The 16,215-nt window shown below is 38.9% G+C and overlaps 1 protein-coding gene across 1 annotated transcript in view; it reads right to left on the bottom strand.

Annotated features, from left to right (window-relative positions):
- Window positions 1-16,003, bottom strand: part of LOC117910749 (ribulose bisphosphate carboxylase/oxygenase activase, chloroplastic-like) — a 40,092-nt gene extending 24,089 nt beyond the window's left edge. Inside the window, exons 1-6 of the mRNA XM_034824902.1 lie at window positions 15,618-16,003; window positions 14,370-14,455; window positions 12,776-12,785; window positions 10,503-10,565; window positions 9,275-9,388; window positions 7,188-7,249 (exon numbers count right to left, since the gene is read on the bottom strand). Of these exons, the coding sequence (XP_034680793.1) occupies window positions 7,188-7,249; window positions 9,275-9,388; window positions 10,503-10,565; window positions 12,776-12,785; window positions 14,370-14,455; window positions 15,618-15,987 (705 nt within the window). The 5' untranslated portion in view covers window positions 15,988-16,003. The remainder of the gene's footprint in view (window positions 1-7,187; window positions 7,250-9,274; window positions 9,389-10,502; window positions 10,566-12,775; window positions 12,786-14,369; window positions 14,456-15,617) is intronic.
- Between the last annotated feature and the right edge of the window lie 212 nt (window positions 16,004-16,215).

Raw genomic sequence — 16,215 nt, 5'->3', positions numbered from 1 at the left:
TGTGCCCATGGATATGACCCTAATTGAAAATTTTTTTTTGATAGGCAAACACACAACAAAAATATATTAGAAAAGGGCGCCTTGAGGCTGACCCAAGCATACAGGATGTATACAAGAGGCGCCAATAGGCCCAAAAAGAAATAGAGATACAATACCCGCCCTCAACTAGTGCCTAGCCAATCAAAAAAATTAATCAAAGGAAGAGGACCCTCATTTACAACCGATTTAGTCCACAGCCAAAGATTACAAACAAAAGAATTCTTCAACCTATGAATTGATAACTCTTCATTATCAAAAGCTATCCTGTTTCTTTCCTTCCAAACCGCCCAAAAAATGCACAAAGGGGCTGCGTTCCACACCTTCCTACGCTTCTTGCCCAACTTGAAGCCACACCAACCACTAAGAGTATCTCTAACCGAAGAAGGGAGGACCCAAGTAACACCAAACAATGCAAACAATAACTCCCATAACCCTCTTGCCTTAGAGCAATGAATAAGAATATGATCAATTGACTCTTCTTCCATACCGCAAAGGAAGCATCTGTTAGCTAGAGACCGGCCCCTCTTTTTAAGTTGATCCAAGGTTAGCACCTTACCCCAATAAGCTTCCCAAGCAAAGAAGCTCACTTTGGTAGGCACACAAATACTCCAAATATTACTATAAGGAAACTGAACATCTCTTCTTGAAGCTAGCGAACTATAAAGGGACTTAACTGAGAAAATCCCATCTTTAGTCTCTTTCCACAGCATTCTATCTTCCAAAAGAGGATTAAGCCTCCTACCCCGGATTGTCAAAAGTAATCTCTCCACCCCCTCCACCTCCCAGTCATTAAAGGACCTAGAAAAGCTAGGATTCCAAACCCCTTCATCACCCGAATGATCCCATAACTCCACTAGCCAAGCCTCTTTAGATGATGCAAAGGCATACAAAGAGGGAAACAAATTACTGAGAGAGAAATTCCCACACCAATTATCCTTCCAAAATTTCACCCTTCTACCATTCCCCACAGAAAAGACAACTTTGTTTTGCACTAGAGCTCCTTCCTTCCTTATTTCCTTCCACAAGCCTACTCCAAACCCCTCCCTAACTTCTCTAGTATACCAACCCCCTTCTTCCTCCCCGAACTTCCTACTAATGACTTGCCTCCAAAGAGCCTCCCTTTCATTCGCAAACCGCCAGTTCCACTTGCATAACAGGGCTCTATTGAGAATAAACAGGCGTCTAACTCCCAAACCACCCTTCCTTATGTCTGAGCATACGGAATCCCAATTTACTAGATGAGGCTTCCTCTCCAAAGCTCCTCCCCCCCACAAAAAATCCCTTTGAATTTTTCCCAATCTTAAACTAACCACTCTTGGCATTCGAAGTAAAGACATCAAGTATATGGGCATACTTGACAAAGTACTCCGAATTAGGGTAATTCTACCGCCTTTGGAGATATAATTCCTTTTCCACAAGGCAAGCCTTCTCCGAAATCTCTCTTCCACCCCATCCCAAACAGCCACGGACTTGTGATTTGCCCCCAAAGGGATCCCCAAGTATGAATTTGGCAGCCTTCCCACTTTACAGCCAACCTCAAGAGCCAAAACCTCCAAGTTCTCTACTCTCCCAACCGGCAAAATCTCGCTCTTATCCAAATTAATCCTCAATCCTGATATGGCTTCAAACCACATCAACAACCAGCTAAGATGAGTCATCTGATCTTGGGAAGCTTCACAAAAAACTAAAGTATCATCGGCGAACAGCAAATGGGATACCACAGCCCCGTTTCCACTTCTTCCTTGTATCCTACAGCCCGAAAGAAAACCCCCCCTCACTGCCCTAAGGATGAGCCTACTAAAAGCCTCCATCCCGATAATAAAAAGGTAGGGAGAGAGAGGATCCCCCTGACGCAAACCCCTTGAACTATTGAAAAACCCGGCTGGAGTGCCATTAATCAAAACTGAAAACGACGCTGTGGAGATACACCAAGAGATCCAGCCAGTCCACTTCTCCCCAAACCCCATTCTTTGCAATACCAATAGTAGAAAATTCCAATTCAAGTGATCGTACGCCTTCTCTATATCTAGCTTACACAACACCCCACTCTCATTTCTCTTCAGCATCGAGTCTATTGCCTCATTGGCAATTAGGGCAGCATCCAAAATTTGTCTTCGTTCAACAAAGGCGTTTTGAGCTGAAGATATTACCTTTCCCACCACCTTCTTGATCCTGTTTGCTAGCACTTTTGCTAACAGTTTATACAATCCACCTATCAAGCTAATGGGTCTGAAATCTTTAAGGTCCTCCGCATCTGGTTTTTTAGGGATAAGGACTAGGAAAGTTGAATTCAGGCTCCTCCCAAATCTGCCATGCTCGTGGAACTCCTTCATAAAGCCCATGACCTCATCTTTCACAAATTCCCAGCTGAACTGCCAAAAACTAAGAGAAAAGCCGTCTGGACCCGGGGCCTTGTCTCCGTTCAGATCTGAGAGAGCAGAGAAGACCTCAGCCTCTGTGAAAACCCTTTCCAGACAAGCTGCATCCTCACCATCAATCCTATTAAAATCCAAACCTTCCATTGATGGATGCCAATCTCCAGGATCTGTTAACAGGTTCTCGAAAGCTCCAACCACACCCCCCTTTATGTCCTGCTCATCTGTTAACCAGCTACCATTAATCTTAATCTTAGTCATACAACTTCTCCTTCTATGGGAATTGGCCATCTTATGAAAGAAGCCGGTATTTCTGTCACCCTCCCTCAACCACACTTCTCTCGATTTTTGTCTCCAAGAAATCTCCTCCATAAGAGCCCATTTCTCAAAGTCCCCCTTAGCTTCCTTTCTGGCTTCCAGCTCCTCCAATGATAATGTACGCATCTTCTCCTGAGAATCCCAGAAATCCACTTTGTCCAAAGCCAATCTCTTATTCACTGCCACCTTCCCAAAAACTTCCTTATTCCAAGACTTTAAGATTGCCTTTAAGGCCTTCAATTTCTCTGCAAGGATGAAGCTAAAAGACCCGCTGAATCTTAAACCTTGCCACCACCCCTTCATCAAATCCTTAAAACCCTCCTCCTTAAGCCACATGTTTTCAAAGCGGAAAGGGACAGGCCCCCTCCTCCATCCAAGAGAATGGGAAAGTGGTCTGACACTGGCCTTGGAAGAGTACTCTGTACAGCCCCATTAAAATGGCCCTCCCAGTCCTCCGACACCAGGAAACAATCAAGTCTTGACATGGTTTGGTTGTTCAACCCTCCACTCCATGTAAACGGACCCCCCTGAAGGGGCAAGTCCCTCAAGTCCAGGTCCTCGATCACCTCCGAGAATCTTCGCATTGAATGAGTCAGTCTCCCTCCTCTTCTACGCTCATTCGGAAATCTGATCATATTGAAATCTCCACCGATACACGAGGGGTCATTCCACAGCCCTCGGATGGCCCCTAACTCTTCCCATAATAACTCTCTATATCTTTTCATTGTAGGACCATAAACTCCTGAAAAAATCCATCTGAACCCGTCTTCACAGTTCTTGAAACGACAAGAAATGGAAAAAAGGCCCACCTCCATCCCCATTAACTCTAACACTCTATTGTCCCAATAAACTACCACCCCTCCCGCAGCCCCCCTGGCATTCAGGGCTCCCCACTCCAGAAATCTCCCCACACCTAGGCTTCGTACTACCCCTAAAGACATCTCAGTCATTTTAGTCTCCTGCAGACAAACTAAATCCACTTTATGGGAACTAATTAAGGCTTTAATTAGCTTCCTCTTATTTCTATCATTTATCCCTCGAACATTCCAAGATAGGATCTTAATCTTCATTTAAAACACAAGGATCTGTCCCCCCCTCTTCTGTCCGAACCTTTCTTTCTGCTCTTTCCATCGTAGTTAACCGACCATTCTAACTTTTTAACTTCCCGATCAAACCTGGTCAGTCCTAACGATTCCTTTTTCTTGCCTAGATCCCTTCTGGTCTTCAGTCTAAGCAATAATTTTAGAATTTCCCCTTCCACGCCTTCTGTCGCGAACCCCAATGCCTTACTGAACTTCAACAGGTTACTTTCATCCCAAATACTACTGGGATCCTCCCTATCTTGCATTTCCTCACCAACCTCCGGCTTATCCACAATAGCCATTTCCCCCTCTGAGTCCATTACCCACGGATTACCATCCGATAACACCGCCCGTAGTGGAGCATGGTTACTAGCACCTTCAGCGGCGACATCCAAACCAGAAACATCTCCCACCACTAAGGCTCGGTCACACCCAGAAGAAGGAGTAGAAGAGAAGAGGTCCCTTTCCCCCCCAAAGACCACAGAATAGGGTTCGTACCTGGAAACCTCAGCTATCAGCGCTTCGTCACTTATCGGTGCCCTAACACTCGTCGGAAAAGCCTCAGAAGTCCTCCGGTCCCCTCCAGGAAAGCAGACGACCCCAGCATCCTCTCCTCGCGACGAATCCTCTGCTTCCCCCATCTCCACAACCTCAGAACAAGAACGAGCCCTAACTGATTTAAATCCCTCCAACTCGGGCCCAAAGCCCAAATCGGGTAAGCCCTCACAGCCCGAAAAAGAGCCCTTAATGAAAAAGGGCCTCTCTTCACAGCCCATCAGCCACCCTTTTAACATAACGGGCCTTGGCAACGGCCCGACCTTCTGGGCTTCCTCAAAGGCTGACTTAAGGCTCTCTTCCCCAAGCCCGCATCTAAGCTGGGCCTCCCCAAGTGCAAGCCCATCATTAATATCTACAGCCCCAAGAAGGAAACTACCCTTTTTAACTACTGAACCGGTTGCAGGGCCCCTACTCCCTATGCTGTCTGCTCCATCAATCGCCTCCAAACCACACCCCCTTTCAGCGGAATCAGAGGAGAACCCTGTGGCATCTTTAGAAGACCAACCACAGGGCGGCTCGAACTGTACTTCCGCCTGCACCTTGGACTGAGCCTTCTTTTCCAACACTCTTCCTCTGCACACTCCACGAGAACCACTCCCTGAGTCTTCCTCCTCCACTGTGACGCCCTTCCCGTTGACACATCCCGCCGGCACCACCTGAGAGAACCAGGGTGGGATTTCCCACCACAACTGGACTGAGAAACACCCCGACCCAACCACAATCTAGACAGATGTAGGTAAGTCTCTACCTACCACCTTCACCAATAATCTAGCCCATTGCATTTCTGCCATCCTATCCGTTTTATCATCCACTGCAATGAAGCCACCACAGCCATCACCTATCAGTTTAAAAACCTCGCGACTCCATAGATGAAGAGGAAGACCTACTACTCTCACCCATGCCTCGTTTGCACTGGCTTTGTTACAAAAACACCCCACCTCCGGGTGCCATTTCTCCAGGAATAAGGCATTGTCTTTCACTCTTCTTTTCCCTCTTTCCAGAACACGCTCGGCTTCACTTAGCAGTTCAAACTCAAAAAGCAAAAGACCTCTTCCCAATACGGATATATTCAGTTTTCCTCTGAGAAGCCAAACTTGACCAGCCCAATTTTTCAGAGAATCCAACTCAGGGGGAGGGATCGCTTCATTTTCCCATCTACCTACTAAACAGCGATCCAATTGCTCTAGTCTTTCAGGCTTCACCCTCTGGCCCAACTCCAGCCAAACCTTCTCTCCTAATCTTCCCATTTTTGAGATTGCTAACTCCGCATAAGTCCTTGGTTCTGGTTCCTTTTCCTTCTTCAGCGCCTCAACGAGCTCAGGATTTTTTGAGCCTCCAGTGGGGACTACCCCAACCTCTCTCAACTTCTCTGCCAAAATATTCCACCCCCCAGTCATCCCCTTCCCTTTTGGAACCTGATCACTCTTAGTCTTATGTACAAGGGGAGCCTTTTTGTAGAAGATGAGGAGTTTTTCCTCAAGCCTTAACTATTACTAGTGGCATTTCTCAAGTTTGAAGTACTTGCAGCTCTAGTTACAACCCCTACAACATTTGAAACGGTCATTATCTAAAATCACAACTAATGCCATTGAATTTGAACCTAAGTCTGAAGCTATGGAACCTCTACCCAGTACCTTGCAAAGGAGAAAAGAGGAGGATCATGTACTGCCACTCATGGTCTATTGAAGAACAAAGCAAGCATCACAAGAAACTCTTCATGTTCAAATCATTGACTCTGTCACAAGTACTCAAAGCTAAACCAACTCAAGCTTTAACAATCTTGATGATCTAGATTTAACTATTGCTTTTATAGAAGACAAAGACAACGTACCTAACACACCATCTGCCCAACATTCTCCTCTTTATAGATTGTCCTCACCATACCGAGCCTTTGCTACTAAACTAAACTTCATTAAGATATTTAAAACAGTTCAAGAGGCAGTTAGGGAGGACATTTTAAGGGAGGCAATGGTGCAGGACATGAATGCAATAAAAAATGTGAACAAATAAAACACGGGAGGTAGTTGATCTTCTTACTCGAAAGAAATTTGTTGGATGTAAGCGGCTGTTTGTGGTGAAGTATAGAGTAGGTACAAGGTTAGGCTAGTAGCCAAAGGCTACACATAAACTTATCCAAGAGACTATTAGGAAACTTTCGCACTGGTGGCAAAAATGAATACTAGTCATCTCTTGTTATCCTCAGCTACCAATCTTAATTGGCCCTTACAGCAATTTGATGTAAAAAAATACCCTTCTACATAAGGACTTGGAGGAGGAGGTCCACATGGATATGTCACCTGGACTAAACGAATACCTTTCTACCAACACAAATTGAATTTTGCCAAAAACTAAGAGGATATCTTAAATGTGATAAGAGTATTTGGCTGATATCTTTATCAAATATCATAACATGTACTCATAATTTCTTGTACTTTTAACATATTAAATCCTAGTTACTCCAGATGTATACTCATTTCTAAGGACATTTCTTTGTATATCTTTAAGTTTCACAGAGCATACCTGTTAGATTAACAAATTAAACCCTAGTTACAACGCATATACTCATTTCTAAGGATTTTTCTTTTTATCTCCTTTAGTTTCACAAAGCATATCCATTAGATTATCTTCACTTACAATTTATTAGATCCATTGTGAAATCTCAACATACTAATCAAGAAATGATGCAGATTCATGTGGGGATTATGAATTAACTGAAAAAAAAATGAAAATGAAAAATTGATGAAATCACATCAAGCAACAATGTCATGACCCTAGACATACATATATTAACAGTGAAAGTAGTAAAGCTTCTAACTTGGTTCTGGACCACTTGAGAAGCTGTTCTATACCGTTCCCGTATCAATTTCCCTGGTTCTCCTGTTAAAGGAAATAAAAAATTTATATTATAAAATATTACAAGTAAAATAAAAAGTTAAAAAAGTAATCCAAATCTTGTGTTAATGAGGAGAATTATTAGCTGGAAAGACATGGTATACCTTAGGAAAGGAGTTTGTAGAATATGGCAAGAGAAACATAGAGTTCTTTTTAATAACCAAATTAAAAAAATATATATATCATTAACATATTTTCTACGGAACAAGGGGGTGTGACCTAGCATACTGGGGAGCATACAAGGCACACCATGAGGGTACAAAAGGAAAGCCCAAACTAAACTGCCCCAAGCTGTCTACAAAATTTAACATGGATGTTGCATTAGCTTTTGTTTTGCCATAAGACCACAAATACAATGCTCTGTAAGGAATAATTTTTCAACACTAACTTTGATAGCTCCATCACCTTGAAAATTCTTTTGCTTCTCTCTTTCCATATTGTCCACCGGACACATAGGGGAGCTCCTTTCCAAGCTCCCAAAATGCATCAAGGTAGAATAAGTTAAGCAATAACCCTCAAAGGCATACACCTTAAGGGTCAAGGCATTGATTAGGCACACCTTAGGTGTGGTTTTGGCACTATAAGGGATGAGGTGCATGGTTGGAGACTAATGTGAATGATGATGACATTGAAGAGAAGGACTTCAGTTGATATGTTTTTGAGTTATACATGTCTGATTTATCATGTTCGTTATTTTGTGACTTTTTAAGACTTCGACGAAAGTGTGAAAGTAATAATATGATTGTTAGTTGACTTAAATTGACTTATTATAAAGCTTATTATATATTTTATTTTATTTTATTTTATTTTTTATATTTCAAATTATTTTAAATATTCCATTAATTATGAAATTAGAGTACCAAAAGGCTTGCGCCTCAACACCTCGATGCTTAAGCTTCCCCTTACGGGAACTCAAACACCTAGTGTTATGCTTTCGCCTTTAAAAACTTCATTCTTGCCCACAAAACCATAATACCATCCATATTTCATTGATTCCGCATACAAGTGTCAGGTAATGGGAGTTGGTCTAAATATTAGACATCTAATCCCCAAAGCTTAGGCAATTGAGGCAAGGCAAAGCGTCAAGTACAGGTGTATGTCCAACTTTCTTCTTCTATACAGGGAAAAATGAAGTATAGGTGAAACATTAGCATGTCTGACATGGGTCCATCACAGACATGAAATACCCATGAAACAAAGGTGGGAATTACAAAAGCATCCGATGGAACTTAACAGTAGATCAGGAATAGTTCTTCACTTCCTCTGTTTTACATTCATGTTAGGTTTATAACCAACAATAAGCATGTTGAGAACATACTCATACCCATATACATGTCATGACATGGGTACTTCACATATTTTTAAAAGTCCTTGCAACATAAAGCACTAATATGCCAAGAATGAATTTTAAAAATTACCATAACTATTTTCTGATATTAAACCAAAAAAATACAATCTTAGAACTTATAAAACAGCCCTTAAGACAGTGACTCACAGCCTCCCTCTCGCCCAAATGAAATGGGTTAGCATGTCTGACATGGGTCCATAACTTGCATGAAATACCCATGAAACAAAGGTGGGAATTACTAAAGCATCTGATGGAACTTAACACTAGATCAGGAATCGTTCTTCACTTCCTCTGTTTTACATTCATGTTAGGTTCATGTCATGACATGGGTACCTCGCAAATTTTTAGAAGTCCATGCAACATAAAGCACCAATATTGCCAAAAATGAATTTTAAAAAATTAACCCGGCTATTTTCTGATACTAAAGCAAAAATACAATCTTAAAACTTGTAAAACATCCCTTAAGACTCATATGTACAATCATTAATTTGTCTTGCATTCACAAGTACCCCTTAATTTATGATAGTTTAGTCTCTATTTCTTTAAATAAAAAATAAATAAAACTAAAAGTAAAATATGAAATAATCATAATACAAGAAGCATGCTAGTAAATAAACCCAAAAGAAAAAGGGGGGAAGGAATAAGCAAGGAATCCATTGTACCAGCTCTTTCTGATTCCAGTTCCCCAGCAGACATAATGACAGGTTCTATTCCCATGGCCTGGAAAATAAGTTCTGTTTGAAATGATTTTCCCTGACCTTTTCCTCCCCAAATGCCTGCAAAATAAATGATATAATTAAACTAGCTTCATTAGTTATCAGGAAATATGTTCTAAATAAATAACCATAAGCACGTGAAATTAATTTTCCATTCATGGGAGAAAAGGCACTTACATCTCATGCATGAAGTGTTCTTAATTAATAAACTGAGGGGTGAAACTAAAGCTATTTCAATCAGGCTACAACATAAATAATTTATGTACAATTTTTTGTCATTGGAAGGATATTAAGGCCATGAAAAGTAAGTATATTCTCCTCTAAGAGCTTTAGAGCATAAGCAAGTACATGGACCATTAGGAAATGATAAGATATGACAAAACATTTGGAAAATTATTAGAAAATATGACATCAATTATGAGTGTACAAGTTTTATAAAAGAAATTATTAATTTGTAGCCATCTATGTTGCACAGGTTTGGGTGTGAGGGTCAGGTATGTGTATGAAACTAGGTGTCTGATCCTTTACACCCAAAGATTTTAAGATAAGGGGGTTCCACTAAAAAGGATCTCAATAACTAGTATAGATAGTTAGATACAATATAACAAAAGGAGTGAAAATCAACTAAAGATTAATAAAAACGAAGATATCTTCTGATAAGAATGATCTCTTTTTTTTCCTTATTTTTTCTTTCTTATCTCCAAATATTTTTATAAAGTTCATTAATAACAAACTCTCTTTTATAATGTAATTATCTGCCAAGAAGGTGGAAAATAAAACATAAATAAATAAAAATTAAATAGCCAAATCCAAAGAAAAGTATGAGCATTTGGTAGAGATCCCCACCCACACTCATGTCATTGCATGTCAACATGGGTATGCTGAGTGAAATTGGAGGATCCATGTATCCTAGGTGGCCATTTTATTATTGATAAAATCTTCTAGTAACCTGTGTAAAATGATTGTGAATATTATCTAGCATTAGAGGTACTTTGGTCTTGAGAAGATGACCAATCCAGTGTTAAAGGTACCTCGAAACCCATGTCAACACCCATATCATGTCATTCTGACACAGCTAAGTTGAGTGACATTGAAGAATCCAGGTATTTTAGGTAGCCATTTTATCATTGATAACATCTTCTAGTAAGATGTGAAAAATGATTGTGAATATTACCTAGTATTAGAGGTACTTTGGTGTTGAGAAGATGAGCAATGTAGTTCTTCACAATGTGGCACACTGCATAAACACAAGTGGGAATAGCACCAATCATAACAGAGTCCAACAACCAATACTGCAATTTTATCATACCATATTAACAAAAGATATGGAACTACTCATTTCGCACCCTTGAAGGGATAAATACTAAATGACTATGGAAAACCTTTCCAACTGATTTCAACATGAAGAAGCCAAGTACATGTGCAGATTCAAACCTAAAATGAAAACGAACTGAAATTATCTAGGAATTGTCATGATTTATGCAACTTAGACATTGAAGTGATAACATAAGAAGTTCAAGCCATCAGATTTTGCTTCCTATTTATAACACCAAAATTTCCCCATAGTTACTTTTATGAGGTTTATTACTTTCTTTTGGGTATCAGAGCACCAGTTGAGTTGGACTAAACAGTTAAGTTACTCTCTCAATTAATTTTGATGAAAGACCTACTATTAAAATTGAGAACAAAATACAGTAGCAGGGTGAATAGTGTTCATTACTACACAAAAAAATCCAAGAATCTTTACTATGTTTCTTTAGAATGGGAAGAAAAAACAGTAAGGACCCAGTAATGTTGGTATGAGATCTTGCGTCTTCACCTCCTTCTTATTCCTCTGTTAACAGAAAAAAAAGGAATATTTATTAGAGAAAAGGGATTCTAGTACAAGGGTTAGTATCTTTCAAGGAAATAAATACAATCAACCACCAACAACAACTCAAAAGATGGCCACATCAAACACCAAGAAACTCAGTGGTGGAGAAGGTATCTAACAAACATTGCCAAAAACGAAGCTCCTCATTTAGCCAAAATTTGCAATATGGTGTTCCCACTAAAGAAAGCCCTAGACCTCTAGAAAGGTATCCAACACATCCATGAATTGCATCTCCAGACCCTCTCGTACCCTGAGTTCCCAAGAAAGGGCAATAGCTGAGTCCCTTTCCCCCTAAATTTACCAACTCCCCTTGAAGATGGTTCCTGCAAATCCTTACAATAATGCTAGGGTCTCCACCTCGATAGGTGGATCAAACAGAAGATACTCTAACCACAGTACTCACATGGTTCCTAAGCATACATCAATCTTCTTATGCCCCAGATTACTCATTGAACAACCACCAAAGTTAAGTTAGGCTCAGCAGGCTACACTTCCAATAGACAACAATAAACCTCACTTCATTTGACCAAGATCAAGCTAACACGTATAGCAGAGAACTCTGGTTCCAGACACCCAAAGACATGTGAGATAAGGAACAGTATCCAATATATAGATCTGTGTCTGTCCTCAAAGATTTTAACACCATTCTCAAGCCAATCATCCAAAAAGTGGCTAGAATAGCCCTTTCCAGCAAGACCCTCCCCTCACATCAATAGACATAGATGGTTAAACATAAATAATTTCACCACCCAAATCCACAAGAAGATTTAGTCCACAAGTGGTGAGATATTTCACTGACATTATTATGTCTTCTGAAGATGTTGTTTAATCTAAACTAGAAAGGAGATTAAAAAGCTCTACTGAACTTTATCATAAAATCTCTCTCAAATTTCTTTAAGGGGTAGGAATTTGTTCTTGAATAAACTTCTAGAAGAATTAAATCAACTGTGTTTGTCCTTGAAGCTCAATATATCCAGCTAGAGTTTCTAGCCCAATACATCCAGTCAGAGTATCTAGCTTGGTCGATCCAAGAAACCAATTATGAATTGAACTCCCATTTTGTTGCTTCAGTCAATTAAACTACAGTTTGTCAACTTCTAATTTGCTTCTTAAACTTCATCCTAAACCAATTAATCAAAGTTCAAGGATTAATCACACTAAATATCAATCTAAGGTTTCTAAGTCACCAAACCCAAATTGCTCCAAAAACTCATGGTTGAAAATCTTCAACCAATGAACAAATGCTGTCTCTGACACACTATCTATTTTTATCGGCTACACATATTGTTGCTTTCCTAACATAGAACATTACTTTTGAGACAAAATTTTGCCAACACAAATTTTGAACTAAAAGTTATAATACAAAGATAATGTGACAAAGACTAGGCCATATCATTTTTATACTTCTACAATAACATTATTGAAAGTTATCAACCGATGTAACATTTTTCCAACAAAAATATACTAGAAAAATTAAACAAAAAACAAAAGAAAGGGAAACACAGTGCAAATTTCTTACTGCTTTGCATGATTCATCAAAGTTTTCTATCTTCACAAAGTTTCATAGAACTTACCAACTTTATCCTGTCAAGTAAAGGGGAAAAACAATGCATGTTAAGATAGGAAAGTATAAAATAACAAGCTATAAATCTTGACCTAAGAAATATGAACATTTAATGAAACAGCTTAAAAGAAGTTAGCAGTAATTGGCATGTTAGTTCAGACAAATCTTGTTGTGAGAAGCCATCATTGGCTACTAAGGAGATAACCCTAATCAAGAGCCACCCGTAAAGGCCAATTCAGATAAATCTCAAATTATATTAGTTTTCATTGTCAACTAAGAATTGAAAAGCACATCATAATTTAAGGGCATTCCTCCATAAATAGATGAGCACCATTCATTTGAAGAAGACCTCTGAAGGAGAGGCCTGAAACTCGATGTGAAAAAGAAGCCTAAGAGGGAAACACACAAGGCTTTCAAGAAATAAGAAAAAATAAAATGAGAAGTTAATCTCCAAATTTTTTTATTCATGATGCTTCTTCTTCATAAAATTATTTGCTTTTTTTCTAATTTTTTGTTATTCTTTAATCAATAATTCTTCTCAATAAAAAACAATAATATAATTAACACTTGAATTTTGATTCAATTAGGAGTAACTTAAAATGAGGAAGGAATTTCATCAGTGTGCATAACAAGTTTCTGTCACTGTGGTATGGTACAAAGAGTTTCCTTGAATCTTGTTGGATTGAGGTTGGCTATTGAGGCTGAGATTTTGGCTCTTCTGAGCCAATAGCTGTAGGTGAAATCTATGGATCTCTCCAACCTTTATATAGAAGGAAATTCTGGTATCGTTATCTCTTGGGTGCCAAAGAAGAAGCAGGATAAGTGAAACTATGTTACGTGATTATGTCAAATCATCAATGTTTCTAAGACTTTGTTCCTATTCTTGGATTCCTTGCTCCATAAACTAGTTAGTGGATCATCAGCGGAATGCACAACCTTGGAGTTAGATGCTTTCTTCTTTTGATCAGATTCTGTGTTCATGTAAAGGATATCTTATCCTTCTTCATACTTCTGAATTTATTTAATGATATGGTTGTTGCCCTTGATTTAAAAAACAAAATATATAACAAGCTAACATAAAATTAGGGGATTATAGGGTTTTTTTAATTTAAATTAATAATGCAAAGTTTAATATGTTTTATGGTGTCCCTCTGATTGATTTCTAAGTAACCAGTGGAAACTTATTTTGAAATTTGCTATAGTTACTTTGTGTCCAAAAGTGGATTCTACCAGGAAAAACAACGTAAACAAAAGCAGCATTTCAAGGTGTATTATTTTAGCTATTGATTTTCAATAGAACTAGTTTCTTAGACCAAACAAATTTTAACATTAGTCTGCATATTAGATAGATTTTGCTTTCTAAAGAACAATTTTGCATTTTTAAAGTAATCCCACATTGCACACTTCATGTTCTATTGTTCCAATATACTTTTAATAACTATTTTTGTTTGAAGCATTAATGTCAACAGTCTAACAAAAGTAAGTGACAACAGTTAACTACAATGAAGAGAAACCAGAAAGAGAATATTGAGCACAAACAATAAAGAGAGAAAATCATCCTAACAAATAAGAGAAATAAAGCAAGATAAAACCATGTAACTTGCCATGAAGACAGGAGCAATGTAGTAATCCCCTTGAAGATACTCAAATGAGCGAGTCACTTTTTGTCGGTAATCAAACACAATATCCGCTGCAAACAAGGAAAAAAGAATTTAAATCCTCAAAGAAGCTAAGCAAATTCAGCAAATTCAAAGTGAGAAACCATGGTTATCAGAGATTCAGACACCCTATTTGGTTGCTGAGAAAACCAAGGAAAACCAAACATCATGCACTTGACACTGTTTCAGGTTCCCAATAACTGAAAGTTAACTAACCCAATATTTGGATGTCTTTGTTTTATACCCTTTGTGGCCCCATAACCAATAAAAAGCCAAATTACATTTTCTAAGCAAATCCAAAGAGTGAAAATCATGTATCAAAATTGAAAACCCCAGTTGGTTGCAGAGAAGAGCAAGGAAAATACAACCCTGAAGGCCTGCTTGGCAATGTTTTAAAAAACAGTTAAATAGTTTTTGAGAATAGTTTCTAAAAACAATTCTCAATTGTTATTATACACTTATATACAAGGCAAAACTTTCCAGAACATTCTTAGTATTTTTAATTGTTGTTCATGACACTTTGCAAAAAATAACAGAACAAATCCTCCAAAAACTATTTTAAACGAAAACGGAAAATTGGTTTTAAGATCACTTTCAATCATGTCCTACATTTCACACTATCAGTTCCTTATCACCTCAACTAGGCCAATAGTTTAGTAACAAAGATGATCAAAAAGAAAATTCAGAGCATGTTAACAGCAGAATATGAGAACTTTTTTCTCTTTTAAAATATTGTTCTTTTACATTTTAAAATTTGAAAAATCATATAAAACTATCATCTTCATTGACTACAGTTTCCAACACGAAAATGTTCCCCAAACTCCATTGTCATTTCCGTAATCAAACCTCGCAAAGCTACATTCCCCAAAAAAACAAACCCCAATTCCAAAGGGGGTAAAAATCAGGCTCGCCCTCAAAAATTCCCTAGGAAGTAACCACTAGTTGATCGACACTTTTTACTATGTCCTCTCCCAAACAAAATAAAATCCCATTTTTCAAGCAACCAAGGGATGACCGTTTGCTTTCTCGGAAAACCGAGGAAAATTCAACCCTCAGTGACACATTTCACAGTGCTTCAAATTCCCAATAGTTATGAACTCGACTCAGCCAATGGATAAGTATTTCATTTTTTGGAAGAAAGCCACAAACCCAATTTCCAACCAACGAAATACCCAATTCGGAAAAGAAAATTACAGTCTCGGCCGAGAAAATTCCCAACAAAAAGATCATCAATCATGCCAGCCCTAGCCCCAACCGCGATATTCATGTTATCAGCCTCTTTCCCCAGCCTGTACAGATAGTCCCTTCCCTCGGAGTCCTTGGCCTCCCAGGAGGATTGCTCGGAAATCCTTCTCGGGCCAGCTTCGCCGCCGGCGCTTTCCCCGGTGGGATTGTCGTTGTTAGACGAGTTGAGGCGCAGAGAGAAAGGAGAGGTGGAGAATTTGTTGAAGAATCTAAGAGCATTTGGAGGTTTAAGAAATGGCGACAGAGGAGAAAAAGAGGAAGAATAGGAGGAGGAGGAGGAGGAGGAGAGGAGCGTGTTGCGGAAGTTGCAGAGCGCCATCGGAGATTACTACGTAGAATTAAATGGAGCATTTGGCGCCACATATAACCAACCCCCTTCATCCAAAAGGCCCACCAATTTCTGCCCTACCGCTCTTACAACAAGAAGGTGAAGCAAGTTCAATTTTCCCTTTTTTTCTTAAATAATCTTATAATATTTGGAAATAAAACTATTAAATTACAAAGTTTTATAATATTTATCAGTTTATAAATACTTGTAAAAATTACT

The sequence above is a fragment of the Vitis riparia genome, unplaced genomic scaffold (genome assembly GCF_004353265.1).
Source record: "Vitis riparia cultivar Riparia Gloire de Montpellier isolate 1030 unplaced genomic scaffold, EGFV_Vit.rip_1.0 scaffold835_pilon_pilon, whole genome shotgun sequence".
In the NCBI taxonomy this organism is placed as follows: domain Eukaryota; kingdom Viridiplantae; phylum Streptophyta; class Magnoliopsida; order Vitales; family Vitaceae; genus Vitis; species Vitis riparia.
The sequence above is the reverse complement of the archived record's forward strand: the minus strand, read 5'-3'. Positions and strand labels throughout refer to the sequence as shown.